Source organism: Dromiciops gliroides, chromosome 2 (assembly GCF_019393635.1).
Source record: "Dromiciops gliroides isolate mDroGli1 chromosome 2, mDroGli1.pri, whole genome shotgun sequence".
Classification (NCBI taxonomy): domain Eukaryota; kingdom Metazoa; phylum Chordata; class Mammalia; order Microbiotheria; family Microbiotheriidae; genus Dromiciops; species Dromiciops gliroides.
The window spans coordinates 121,767,007-121,780,762 of NC_057862.1; the positions used below are offsets into that span (position 1 = coordinate 121,767,007).

The 13,756-nt window shown below is 40.7% G+C and overlaps 1 protein-coding gene across 1 annotated transcript in view; it reads left to right on the forward strand.

The window, feature by feature from the left end:
* Positions 1–1,011: 1,011 nt before the first annotated feature.
* AP3S2 (adaptor related protein complex 3 subunit sigma 2) overlaps positions 1,012–13,756 on the forward strand; it is a 52,790-nt gene continuing 40,045 nt past the window's right edge. Inside the window, exons 1-4 of the mRNA XM_043984933.1 lie at positions 1,012–1,167; positions 7,120–7,211; positions 7,568–7,679; positions 8,436–8,507. Of these exons, the coding sequence (XP_043840868.1) occupies positions 1,099–1,167; positions 7,120–7,211; positions 7,568–7,679; positions 8,436–8,507 (345 nt within the window). The 5' untranslated portion in view covers positions 1,012–1,098. The remainder of the gene's footprint in view (positions 1,168–7,119; positions 7,212–7,567; positions 7,680–8,435; positions 8,508–13,756) is intronic.

A 13,756-nucleotide genomic window follows, 5' to 3' on the forward strand; every position in this document is an offset into this window, starting at 1 on the left:
CAGGTGCCTTTAAGTCATTTCACTGCCTGCTGTACTTAAGCAATTATTTTGTGGATAAAATTTTGGGAGCAAAGAATTCATTATACTATAATAATAATTAGCATTTATATAATATTTACTATGTGCCAGGCACTTTACAATTATTATCATGTGATCCTCACAACAACCCTAGAAGGTGCTATTGTTATCCTCCTTTTACAGATAAGGACACTGAGGTAAACAGAGGTTAAGTGATTTCCCCAGGATCACATAGCTAGTGAGTATCTGAGGCTGTCTTTGAACCCAAGTCCTCTTGACTCCTGCCCCTGCACTCTATCTACTGCAATGAAGACAGGGTATGTTATTTATCTACTACCACCACCAGCACCATCATCACAATAATACTGATAGCTTACATTTATATAGCATCTCTTATATGCCAGTCATTGGGCTGAGCACTTTACAAGTACAATGTTATCTATTTTGATCCTCACAACAACCCTGGGAGGTAGGTACTATTATTATCCCCATTTTACAGAGGAGGAAACTGAGGGAAACAGATGAAGTCATTTGCCTAGAGTCACACAGCTAGTGAGGAGGGTCTGCAACTGGATTTGAATTTAGGTCTGTAGACTCCAGGCCCTGCACACCAGGGTCTGTTATTTATCCCTTATGCCCAACCATCTTGTTTATTTGGAACACGGCAGGGATATGGACCTTTGAACATTGGACCAGGAAAAAAAAATGCCCCCAGACCCTCACCATCAGTATAGGAAACTTTTTTTTTTTCGGGGAAATGAAGGTTAAGTGACTTGCCATAGGTCACACAGCTAGTAAGTGTTAAGGGTCTGAGGCTGAATGGGAACCCTAATTTTTGGTGCTGCAAAAGTTAGTGATGGGCTCCTAGGGATTACAAAAAAACTGGTGGGAAAATCGAGTCCTAGTCAAGGAGCACTATACCCTAAGAAAGGACGAGAGAAGGCAGGCCTTAAGCACCGCCACTAGATTTCCGAGGGGAGCACTATTGGCAGAGGAACGGGCCGGAAGTAAGCGTCAGTCCTGGCGGAAGGAGCCGGAAGCGGTGCCTGAGAATCGGTGGCGGCGTCGGTCCCTGGAAAGATGATCCAGGCAATTCTGGTGTTTAACAACCACGGGAAGCCGCGGCTGGTCCGCTTCTACCAGCGCTTCGTGAGTGCGGCCCCCTTCGCTCTTCGTCAGGACCTCCTTCTCCTCCTCCCTGCCACTCGACCCTTCACCCCTCCCTCCAGTCGCGTCTATGCCATTGCCCCGGCGTCTACACCTGCCGCGCTAGTCCTCCCGTGATGCTGGGAGGCGGCTGGTGTGGTGAAGAAGAAAGAGGGCTAGGTTTGGAGATTTATAATCCCCGATTAGTGAGTTTATCTTGGCGCTCAGCCCTCATTTTCCTGAGGCCCAGGGAGGGCAAGTGACTTGCCCAGGGTCGCACTGGTAAGGCATCAGCAAGGCTGGAATTCGAACCCTGGGCCCTTGATTGCCAGCGTTCGGGCCCTCACCCCGACACTACCGGTGCAATCTTGGACGGGCAACTTCCCTTCTCGGATCCTCAGTTTCCTTATTTGTAAACTGGGCGTGAGTGGGAGGAGATTGGATAATTTACTTTAGGATAAAAATCGTTTCCGGTTTTCGTTGATCCTTCTCCTGCCCCGTGGTAGTTCCTTCCCTCTGCTCATTATCCCCTATTTATCCTGTTTATAAGTTACTTTGCATGTACTTGTTTGCATGCTACCCTCCTCCTCCCCTCCGGTAGATTGTAAGCTCCTTGAAAGCAGGGACTATCTTTTGCCTCCTTTTTGTATACCCATTGCTTGTGCTTAATAAATACTGAATGAATAGAAGCCCCCTATCCTAACGACATGGCAGGCTGGAGATAGTAGTTGCTTATTTTATGCCCCTTTCTAGCCCCTAAGCCTCCTTGGCTTTGACCTCGTTAGGTTAATGGCCCTCTGTCCCGGCTTGCTGTATGCCCACCTGCATTTCAGCTCTTGTCCCGGGTTACCCTGTTTTAATCGTTGTTAGATAGGAAAGTGCTTTGAGGAGATGAAGGCGCTGTACAAATGTTGTCTGTTGGTGGTCTGGACCCTTTTCCTGTCCCTGAAAACGATTCTTTTGGTCCCATGCATACATTTCACAGGTGCCCTCTAGTCAGAGAATTTAGGCTTCTAATGCTGGCTCTGCTACTTACCACTTTGGACATGTCCGTCCCTTTTAACCAGCCTCAGTTTCCTTATCTGGAAAATGAGAATGTTAGGGCAAATGATCTCTACAGTCTTTTCCAGCTCTAAATCAATGGGTTTATGACTTACCACCAAGAAAGACCATTAGGACTGGGTCCTTTTCCTTGAAAGGCATTGTGGACGAGTCTGTATCATATAAAATGTACGCAATGCTGGACTTAGGAGTCAGGAGACCTGGATTCAAATCCTGTATTTGATATCACTTACTAGTTATGTTTGAATCACTTAATTAATATGAGTCTCAGTTTCCTCATCTTCAAAATTGAACCAGTACCAGGGCAGCTAGGTGGTACAGTGGATAGAGCACGGGCCCTCCTGGATTCAGGAGGACCTGAGTTCAAATCCGACCTCAGACCCTTGACACTTACAAGCTGTGTGACCCTGGGCAAGTCATTTAACCCCAATTGCCTCACCCCCCCAAAAAAAATTGAACCAGTACCTATCTCTCAGGGCTGTTATGAGGGATGAAAGAAATAGTATATGTAAAGAGATTTACAAATATATAAATGTCAGTAATTTTTCTTTTCTTTTTATTGATTTGAGATGCTTACTTACTCTTCTGTCATTACCATTACCACTTTTCTGTTCTTAGATCTTAGCCCCTTTCCTTAGTCCTTCATAATATTTTTCATTTCTCATGCTCACACTTAGACTTGTGTTCTGGAAAACTGTCTTCCAGAGTGGCAGTCTTTTGAAAATTTGTTTAAGCTAGGTGGCACAGGGGATAAAGCACCAGCCCTGGATTCAGGAGGACCTGAGTTCAAATATGACCTCAGACACTTGACACTAGCTGTGTGACCTTGGACAAGTCACTTAATCCTCATTGACCTGCAAACAAAACAAAACAAAACAAAACAAAAAAGAAAATTTGATTTGTCCATTTAATTCTACAAACATTGAGTATTTACCAAGTGTAAGGCAATGGATGTACAAGAAGATAAATGAGAAAGCTCTCTGGCTCCAAGCAGTTGATATTTGAATGGAGGACACAAGATAGGCAGAAGTGCCTAATAGAAAATATAATATTTTGTTTGTAAAATGTCTATAAAAGAGTTATGAGCAAAGTTGATAAGTTTTCTCAGTTATAAAAATGAAGATGATAGGGGCAGCTAGGTGGCACAGTGAATAGAGCACCGGCCCTGGATTCAGAAGTACCTGAGTTCAAATCTGGCCTCAGACACTTAACACTTACTAGCTGTGTGACCCTGGGCAAGTCACTTAACCCCAATTGCCTCACTAAAAACAAACAAACAAAAACTGAGAAAACTGGCAAACAGAGGTGTCTCTCCACTGATCTCTGTTTGATAATCATTTTTAATTCTTCAGAGACTGCAGGGTTCTTCTATGTCTTAGTTTTACAATAACTCCATCCAAGAAAACCAATAGAATATTGGTATTTAAAAGATGCACCCTAGGGGCAGCTAGGTGGTGCAGTGGATAAAGCACCAGCCCTAGATTGAGGAGGACCTGAGTTCAAATATGGCCTCAGACACTTGACACTTACTAGCTGTGTGACCCTAGGCAAGTCACTTAACCCTCATTGCCCCACAAAACAAAAACAAAAAAAGATGCACCCTTTTACTATTAAAAAAAAAATGATGAGCAGGATGCTATCAGAAAAACCCGGAAAGACCTACATGAGCTGATGCAACATGAAATGTACTGTATACAAAATAATAGCAATACTTAAGATGATCTGCTGTGAATGACTTGGTTATTTTCAGCAATGCAATGATCCAAGACAACTCTGAAGGTCTTATGAAAAATGCAATCCATCTACAGAGAGAGAACTGATGGTGTCTGAATACAGATTGAAGCATTAAAAAAATGCGCCTTTATTTTTGGGAAAAGCTTAGAATCATTAAAGTGACTTTGCAGTTTTCTTAAAGCAGAGATAAATAGGTATACAGTGGGTGTGAGCAGGCTGCAACTATAAGCAATGAAGAACTTCAAAGGAAAACAGGAGTAAAAATATTATTGAGGTTAAAGATAATGGGAAAATGGGCCAGTTTGGTCAAGGAATGGCAGCAGGTGTACAAACTGGGTGCTGCCCTGGATTTTTGAGGTATCAGAAGTTCAGGAAGGCCTCTAACATTTTGAATGGACCTTCCATTGCAAATTATGGGAGGCTGTTGAAAAGAGTTGCTCAGAATGGACAGATAGGAATGATTCACAATATGTAGCTTTGGAGAAACATCCAATTCATGAGATCACCAGATCCATTTGAGTTTTTGTTTGCTACACAAGGTTCAAATGAAAAGTCTATTATTTTCTTCCATTATTTTTCTCATATTCCTCATCTACTCATTGTCAGTACCTTAGACTTCATATGCTAATGGAGAATAAAAGCCATCCAACATCAGTGGAAAGGTGGTGGTAAGTAAAGGGAAGTACCCTTCTGGTAGTAGTAAAGATCCCCAGAAAAGGTTACTACTGGGCTGCAGTGTGGATCCTTCTATACTTTTGTGGATCCTCCTTCTTTGAAAGTGTAGGATATTTACTCTGCTTTTCTAACTAAAACCATCCAAAAGCAGCTAAGAATACCAGAAGTCAGGAGGAGACCGGGTTCAGACCCCAAATCTGACACTTATTAAGTTATGTGATCGTAGACAATTCTTTTAACCTCTGTGAGCCTTAGTTTCCCCGTGTGAAAAATGGGCATATAATACTTGATATACAGAAATCAACAGTTAAATGCCTTTAAGTTGCTACATAAATGTAAACTGTTATTTAAAAAAGAAATATATACCTAAGAAAGTACATCTTCAAGGTAAATTCAGAACTCCTGGAAAAAACAAAAAAAATTAAATCTCCCAACACTTTAGTCAGTTCCCATGGTAATAGCTTTTGGGATTGAAGTTTAACTATCTATCCACTAAGCTTTTACTAGAAGTGAATGCCACCCTGAGGTTTGTTCGTTAGGTCTCAAGGTCTCATTCAATACTGCAGTTATCCAGCTAGGAAGAGTGATAGAGATCCAAAAGACTTCACTTGTACAGAAGGGATTGTTACTGAGAGTTCAAACACATAGACTTATCTCCAGAGAAAAGTCTTAAAAGGTTAAATCATAACTTGGAGCTCAGTGTAGCTTATCTAGGAGTACACATTGTTCTAAAAGAGAACAAAGCTTAACCTTGCCCATATATATGACAGAAGTACTCGTGACGAATAGGGCAGAGAGACATTATGAGGTTGGAGGGGACAGTTGGTTCCTAACACTGAAATGACTAATTGGATTTTTCTAAAATATCTTAGAGAGATTTGAGTTTTTCACAATAGATGGAAGATGGGGACAGGGTAACTAACAAGAGCAAGTATATTTTTGCTCAGCGGACAGTTCTTCTAAAGAAGTATTTGGGGAATTAGGTCTCTGATTCTATACTTTCCATAAGTTTATTGCTTCTGAGAATTATAGGAAAAGAGTCTCAGGACTGAGAGAATGTATTTTGGGGAGTGGTGTGATCAAATTCCTTTCAAACAGAAGTGATGGTAATATTTAAAGAGCTTTTTCTTGGATCCTTAGTATAAAATGTTATGTCCTCCTTAACTTTCTTTGGATTAATGGTATAACTGAGATAATCCGTATTGCTGTGACCCGGACAATGGAGTATGATTGTAACTATGTATGGGAAGATACTATTCAAGGTCCCAGAAAAGATTAATCAAGAGATAGAGGGTGGCACAGTGGATAAAGCACCCACCCTGAATTCAGGAGGATCTGAGTACAAATCTGGCCTCAGACACTTGACTCTTAACAGCTGTGTGACCCTGGGCAAGTCACTTAACCCTCATTGCCCCCCCCCCCCAAAAAAAGAGATAGAGCTGGGACTGATTGTGTTGCAAGACCTGTGTCTCATATTCATGGAACTGTTTACTTTAGAGTTCATCAATGGTGATGCTAGAGTTGGGAGACTTGACCATCAACTACTTGAAGGTAGTAATGCTTTAGGGCAGCAGTTCTCAAAGTGATTGTAAGACTTTTGGAGAGGTCCCCAAGATCCTTTAAGGAGGCCTTCAAGGTCAAAATTATTTTCATGATGATGTTAACAATACATTATTTGCCTATTAAAATGCTCTTCTCTTTTTCAACTACATATCTGTGTGAGGCCAGATTTTCTTCATGCACATCAATCAAAACGATATCTCACAGAACATTTATACGAGAATCCAGATGTCTTATGTTAAGCTGTACCTCAAGAAGATTTGCAGAAATGTGTAAAATAATGCCACTCTTCTAATTTTTTTTTGTTTGGAAAAATTATTTCTCATTAAAAATATGTTATATATGTTAACATGTAATACATTTATTATTTTAAGTGTAGTAAGAACTAAATATTTTTAAATCTATTAGCTATAATTTCTAATACGGTAAATACTAATACATGTAACCACATAAACAAAAGTTCTTTGGGATCTTCAATTTTTAAGAATGTAAATGGGTTGGGCAGCTAGGTGGCAAAGTGGATAGAGCACTGGCCCTGGATTCAGGAGTACCTGAGTTCAAATCTGGCCTCAGACACTTGACACTTATTAGCTGTGTGACCCTGGGCAAGTCACCTAACCCTCATTGCCCCACTAAAAGGAAAAAAAAATGAATGTAAATGGGTCCTGATGGCAAAAAGTTTTAGAACTGCTGGTCCAGGGCAAGTTATGTGAGCTCCTGATAATATTAGAGGGGAGAGGGAAAGGACAGGGTAGGGAAGAAGGTGTATGGTGAAGACTGAAAACTTACTCTTTCCAATGTCACAGAATAGCAGAGTGGCATCCCTTACATATTTGATAGTGCTTCTTGTTCCTCATGTCTGTGGCCACTCTGGGTCTCAAACAAGCCCACACTGATTTGTCTGACTGTTCTTTTTTCCTGTAGCCAGAAGAGATCCAACAGCAGATTGTCAGGGAGACGTTCCATCTTGTCCTCAAGCGGGATGACAACATCTGTAACTTCCTAGAAGGAGGGAGGTGAGTGAGCAGCTTACTTTTTCTCTACTGATTTCCAGGTCTGGTCAGCTGAAAGTCCTGTAACTAAAGGCTAGTGTCAGGCTGGACATTCCTTGCCTTTAGCCTTGACAGAGATGTTCATGAAGAAGCCCTGTTGAATTTTTCTAGGGCTGATCTGTGCTGGTAAATTCATTTCTCTTCTACTTTCCTCTTTTATCTCACCGTGAAGACGAGCTACGTGTCACCTGCCAGGTTTGAATGGGAGTGAGTCTGGTGAATTGTCTTGTGGCTTTTTAGGCAGTGTGGTATAGTGGAGATCACACTTGCTCTAGCAGAGTATTTCAACTCTCTCGGGGGCTTGTCTTTTGTTCCCGCAGTTTGATCGGCGGTTCTGACTACAAGTTGATTTACCGGCACTACGCCACTTTGTATTTTGTGTTTTGCGTGGATTCTTCAGAGAGTGAACTGGGGATCTTGGACCTCATTCAGGTATGTCTGGTGGACTTGTTGAGCAGCAGAATAGGCATTTAACTTCCTAGGGCCTTAGTAAACCAAGGGGGAGTTGGACTAGATGACCTCTGAGCCCCCTCCCAGCTCAGATCTCAAATCCTGGAATCCTGGGGTGAGGTGGTAGTAAGATGGCACCAAGCTTTAGCCAGTAATGGCTAATCTTGTCAGTTGCCTGTCCCACACTGTCATTGCTCATCTCCTCTATCATTTGGGCCTTCCCGGGGCTCCTTGGCAAGATTTGCCTTGTGTCATCCAGTCACCTTTTACTGGTCTTAGGTGGATACCTAAGACAGAATTGTCTGATGACCAGCAGGTGGTGCTCTGAGTCAAGTCTTTCTGAACAACCCTCTGGGTAAAATTTGCAAGGCAGGCAAACAAAAGCTTGGATTGAGGAATTGGTGATTAAGTAAAGAGGAAAACCCTTACTATTTAAAAACTTTTGGTCACACCGTGAAAGTATGCCACCTGTGTCTGTATATAATGGGGCCATATTAAAATATGGGATTTTTTTTTCCCCCAGAAACTTTTTGCATTCCCTGTACGGGGTTAGATGATGATCCCTTAACACTTTATTAAAGGCCTGGTACATAAGATCATTTGCTGGAATTCTTTTGAGAGGAAGGGGTAAACTTAAGTTATAGCTGTCTCACTCCCCAACAAGTTTACATTCAGGGATATAGGAACTTGTTCTTCTTCTTCCAATTTGGTCTACATCGATTTCTCTTCTTTCTCTAGGTTTTTGTGGAGACACTGGACAAGTGCTTTGAAAATGTCTGTGAGTTGGACTTGATCTTCCACATGGATAAGGTACATCCTGTCCTAGAATGAGGTTCCCATTAAGTTAGGTGATCCAGGCTATTTCCACCCCCTCTACCTATTCTTCTTCTGTCCATCTCCTACTTTAGGAATGATCCCAGAGCTGCTTTTAATATATTTAGTGCATGTTTTGTTTTTAAACTGCTTAGCCTCTATTCATCTCTGTAGAGAGAAACAGACATTCCCTGAACTCAGAGTAATTGAATACCAGGGTGAGATCTGGGTAGATAATAAAATGTTATTCTATGCTTTGGCCAGGGGCAAATTGCAGTTTACCAAAACCGTGGGGACTTTTGCTGTAGTTTTCAAAGGATGAATTTATCTTGAAAAGTGTAGTTACTAAAATGACAGTGACATAATTCAAGGCTGGGCTATATTCCAAAAAGGGAGTAGACTGCTAAGATGGGTTTTAGAGTGGGAGGAAGGTAGGGGTAGGCCAGAGAATGTAGTCTTAGATCCATCTTACAACTACAACTATGGGACATGGTCTATCCCTTCACTGCCTCGAAGGCAGGCTACCCGATGTAATTAAATGTTCAAAGGTGGAACCTGGAAGACAGCATGTGAGTTTGAGCCTATATTATCTTACCAGGACAAACATGTGTACCCATTGTTATCTCAGGTATGAGATTGCTCTTTTGGAGGTCTGCTTCCATAAAACTACTCATGTTTAGTGATGCTCCCTTTAGTAAGAGCCATCACTGGGATCCATTGTCCTTGTTGGAAGTTTGTCTTTGAGGTAAGTTAGAGTCTACTAAAAGACTTTTCTTGTGGTGAAATTAAATGTTCCTAGGCAAATCATTGGTAGTATTGGTTGTTTTGTTTTGTTTTGTTTTTTGTGGGGCAATTGGGGTTAAGTGACTTGCCCAGGGTCACACAGCTAGTAAGTGTTATATGTCTGAGGTCAAATTTGAACTCAGGTCCTCCTGAATCCAGGGTCAGTGCTCTATCCACTGTGCCACCTAGCTGCCCTGATAGTATTGTTTTTGAAGACATTTTCTTTCAATTCTGAATAAGTTCCTTTGTCTCAGCATTTTACCCTGTCTTGTCATTAAGCTCAGTGAAGAACTGTGGAATGGAACTAGGTATCCTTACATGGCTTTGTTTTTGGACTCTATGAAATATATGATTCCTACAGTTCTAGAAGAGAGCCTAAAATATGTGCAGAAAAAACATGGCTTCCTGCTCCTTCTTTCTTTGCTTTTCTTTGGACTCTTGGACAGTTTTATCAGCTTTCAAAGACTTTAGGGAAGTTTTTGAACAGCTACTCTCCCCTTTTATCATGAGAAAGAATCCTAGAAGTCTCAAAGGGCTACTGGTATAGGTATTTGAAGTCCTTTATATTGTATGATGAATAAATTAGTTGTTAAAGCTTCTGTTCTCCTATCATATATCTGGCAAGGAGATCTAAAGTAAGAATCTGCTTCCCTGTCACATTACTGAAGAGACAAAACCAAGAATATATGGTTTTGAGAATGTCACAGGACGTAATGGTTCCTTTCCTCTGCCTTTCGTGGCCTTATCATTCTAATGTAATTATTTGAACATTTGTAATAATTTTCATAAAGTAGTAAAGCAATTCAAATAGACTGTCATGTTATAAGACTTGTTCTTGAAGAGAGGTAAATAGCCACAAAACAGCTGTCGTGGCTCTTCCTTACAGTGCTTATCTTCATGTTGGCTCTATAAAGATATTGCTGATGTCACAAGTTCTTTTTATAACTTATTAGATTGTTTATTATGTTTTATTCATGTGTCATCAGAAAGGATTGTCACCCTTGTGATTGTTGGGTGACAAACAATGCAGAAGGTAAATCAGAAACCACAACCCTCTGAGTGTCAGAAAGGTATCTTGCCTAAGATAATTTTGTTAGGTAGGACTTCAAACTCACCTTTGATTTTATCTCTCTGTTTTTGAGACAGACTTAATCTCTTCAAATACAGAAGATAAAGAAAAGAAAAAGAGACACTAGAAATGTCACCCTCATTCTTGATTTAAGTATTTTATTGCTTTAAATTTAGAAACACAGTATAATGACTCCATTCCCAGGTTTGCCTGACTAAAGTTATCGGGCCAGGGGCATCTCCTCTCTCCACCCCACCTCCCTGAGAGGTCCCTCCTCACAGGTTTTGCTTACATGCTATGTTCCTTCGATCTCTGGAATAACCCTGGTTCTAAACTAGCCAGATATTTTATAAATGGCCCCAGCTTGTGACCGAGTTTCCTCAGCCAATCCAAACATGATTGCTGTGCAGCATCAATGTCATTCCATTTCTAAGAACTTTTCCTACTTAGTCTCAAGTCTTGTGTTTCACTGATTGAAATGAAAGCTTATGGAGGGCAGCTAGGTGGTGCAGTGGATAAAGCACCGGCCCTGGATTCAGGAGGATCTGAGTTCAAATGTGGCCTCAGACACTTGACACTTACTAGCTGTGCGACCCCCATTCCCCGGGGGAAAAAAAAAATAAAAGCTTATCACTGAAATTAATTAATTGATACTTGTTTTCTCTTCTTTAAAGTATTAAAGTATCTTATTACTTTAAGTGGGGTGGGGTACAATCAACTTCACCCTTACACTCTCTCCCCAGTTTTGATAGGTGCTATTCCCAGAGAATCTATTGGAAAGTGTTTGGTAAAGTCTTTAATCCCAAATCCTGGACAGTTCATTCAGTGCTTGGGGAAATTCTTCATTTCCTTTCTGAATGCATTCCCTGGTGTGTGTCTCCAGAAAAATCCGTGTTCTGTAGTTCATAATCAAAGCCAGTAATTAACATTCTTCCATACTTCCAAATACGTTGTAAAACAATTTAAAATTGTAATTGATTCTTATCTTGGTACTTTCTAAAGGTCCTTACCTAACCTACTGCCCCTTTATAGTGTTCTCTGAAAGTATGGGCCTCATCCCACAGGGATTGGGTTCAGTAGAAGTCAGCCCTTTACCTTTCTGAAAAACCAAACGAATTTGGTTTGGTGCTTGTGTAGCAACATTGGCAACAGTGGGACTTCGTCCTTGCCCTTTAGCTCCTATGAAGAGGCCTTTCTACTCTGAACTCAATCAATTACCAAGTGCTGCAACAAAACCAAAATTGGATCCAAGAGGCCTCTCCCCACAGAGATTAGAGACCTGGAGTTGACTAGTAATCATCCCTGCACAATTAGGTGAGAAACCAGACTGTTCTAGGTAAAACATTTTCATGATTCTCTCAGCCCATAAGGACGTCTGACTGTGGTCAAAACAGAATTTCTAGGTGGTCCTTTTTGCATAGGACACACCAAGTTTCTCCAGGGACCCCAGTATCTTAAATGATCCCTGTGAAAGTCCAGGCAAATTTCCTCTGAGGCCCTGTTCCAAAGGGCATCATTTTTTTCCTCAAGAATTTTGACATTTTATTCCTCCAAATAAATGTTGATATTATTTTTCTTCTCTGCAAAGTAATCCTTTGTTATGACCCTGAATAAGTAAATTAATTTAGAAAGTATTGTCATTTTAGCCTATTTATGAGAGATTAGTAACTCTTCATTTAGATTAGGTTTATCTTTATTTCTGTAAAAGGTGTTTTATGATTGTATTTATGTACTTCCTATGTGTATCTTGGTAGGTGAACCCTTAAATATTTTGCAGATACTTTAGTTATTTAAAAAGGAATTTCTCTTCCTTTCTTTTTCTGCCAGGTTTTACTAATCTTGTATAGAAATGTTGCTGATTCAAGTGGGTTTATTTTATATTCTGCTACTTTGCTAATGTAATTCTTTCAATTAATTTTAACTTATCTCCTTAGGGTTATCTATATAAACTATCATCTCATCCGCAAAAGTGAATAATTTTGTTTTTTCTTTGCCTGTTCTTCTCCCTGAATTTCATTTTCTTATTGTTATAACTAGCATTTTAGCAGTATGTCAGATAATAGCATTGATACCAAATATTCTTGTTTTACTTTTGATCTTATTGGAAAGGTTGCTAGTTATTTTAAAAATATTTTGATTTTGTTCGATTATTTCTTTCCGTTTTATGGTGTCATTGAGTCCTCTTTGCGCCATTCTAATTTTCAGAGTCTGTTATATAGGCAAGGATTTTCTACCTTCTGTTGAAATTATTTTTTCTTTCTTTATGCTTCTTTTTACCAGAACAATTATTTCACTTATAATTTCATCTTTTATCTCTTGCTTCATTTCTTCCATGTACTTTCATTGTCCTTGTGGCTGAGCTGTTTTTTCTCTAAGGTTCTGCTTATAGTAATTGGGGAATTATTTATTTCTTCTGGGTTTAAATCCTAATCATATATTAACCCATAATATTTCAGTATCTTCTGTTTAGTCATCTCTCCTGCCTCAGTTCCTTATTTGTGATTTAGTGCCAGTTAGACTCTTCTTCTTCCCTTTCCACACTCTTAAGTAAGCCATGTTTGATCCTGACCTTCAATTTCTTGAGCTCCTGCCACTGGCTTCCACTTCCTCTTATATGTCTACACCCGTAGTGCTGGCAAGACCCCCTGGGTCTCCCAGGGTAAGAGCTCTGGATTCTTCAGGGTCCTTGGGAGCACATCAGGTCAGAGTAGTACAGATGTCTGGTATTTTTTTCACAAAGCACTGAGGGTTTTCATCACCCTCTCTGCTAGCAGTTCCCCTTTCAAATATTGCAGGTCCCTCTCCTCCAGTACTGAAGACTTCACAGCCCCTTGGACCTTCTCTGGTCAGAACACTGGCAAGTTTCTGGCTCACTTGCCTATGTTGAAGCTAACTTCCTTGGTAGGATCCCTTTTCAAAAGCCCATGGGGAGGGGCAGCTCTCTCTTCACTGGCACCGTGCCTGCCCTCAGACTGCTCGTGAAGCCCAAAATCGTCAAGAAGAGGACCAAGAAGTTCATTCGTCAACAGTCAGACCAATATGTCAAGATCAAGAGAAACTGTCGTAAATCAAGAAGCATTGGGGGCAGCTAGGTGGCGCAGTGGATAGAGTACCAGCCCTGGAGTCAGGAGGACCTGAGTTCAAGTCTGGCCTCAGACACTTAACACTTATTAGCTGTGTGACCCTGGGCAAGTCACTTAACCCCAATTGCCTCACCAAAACAAAAAACAAAAACAAACAAGCAAACAGAAAACCAAGAGGCATTGACGACAGAGTGTGAAGACAATTCAAGGGCCAGATCTTGATGCCCAATATTGGTTATGGAAGCAATAAGAAGACAAAACCCATGTTACCTAGTGGATTCAGGAAGTTTCTGGTGCACAACGTCAAAGAG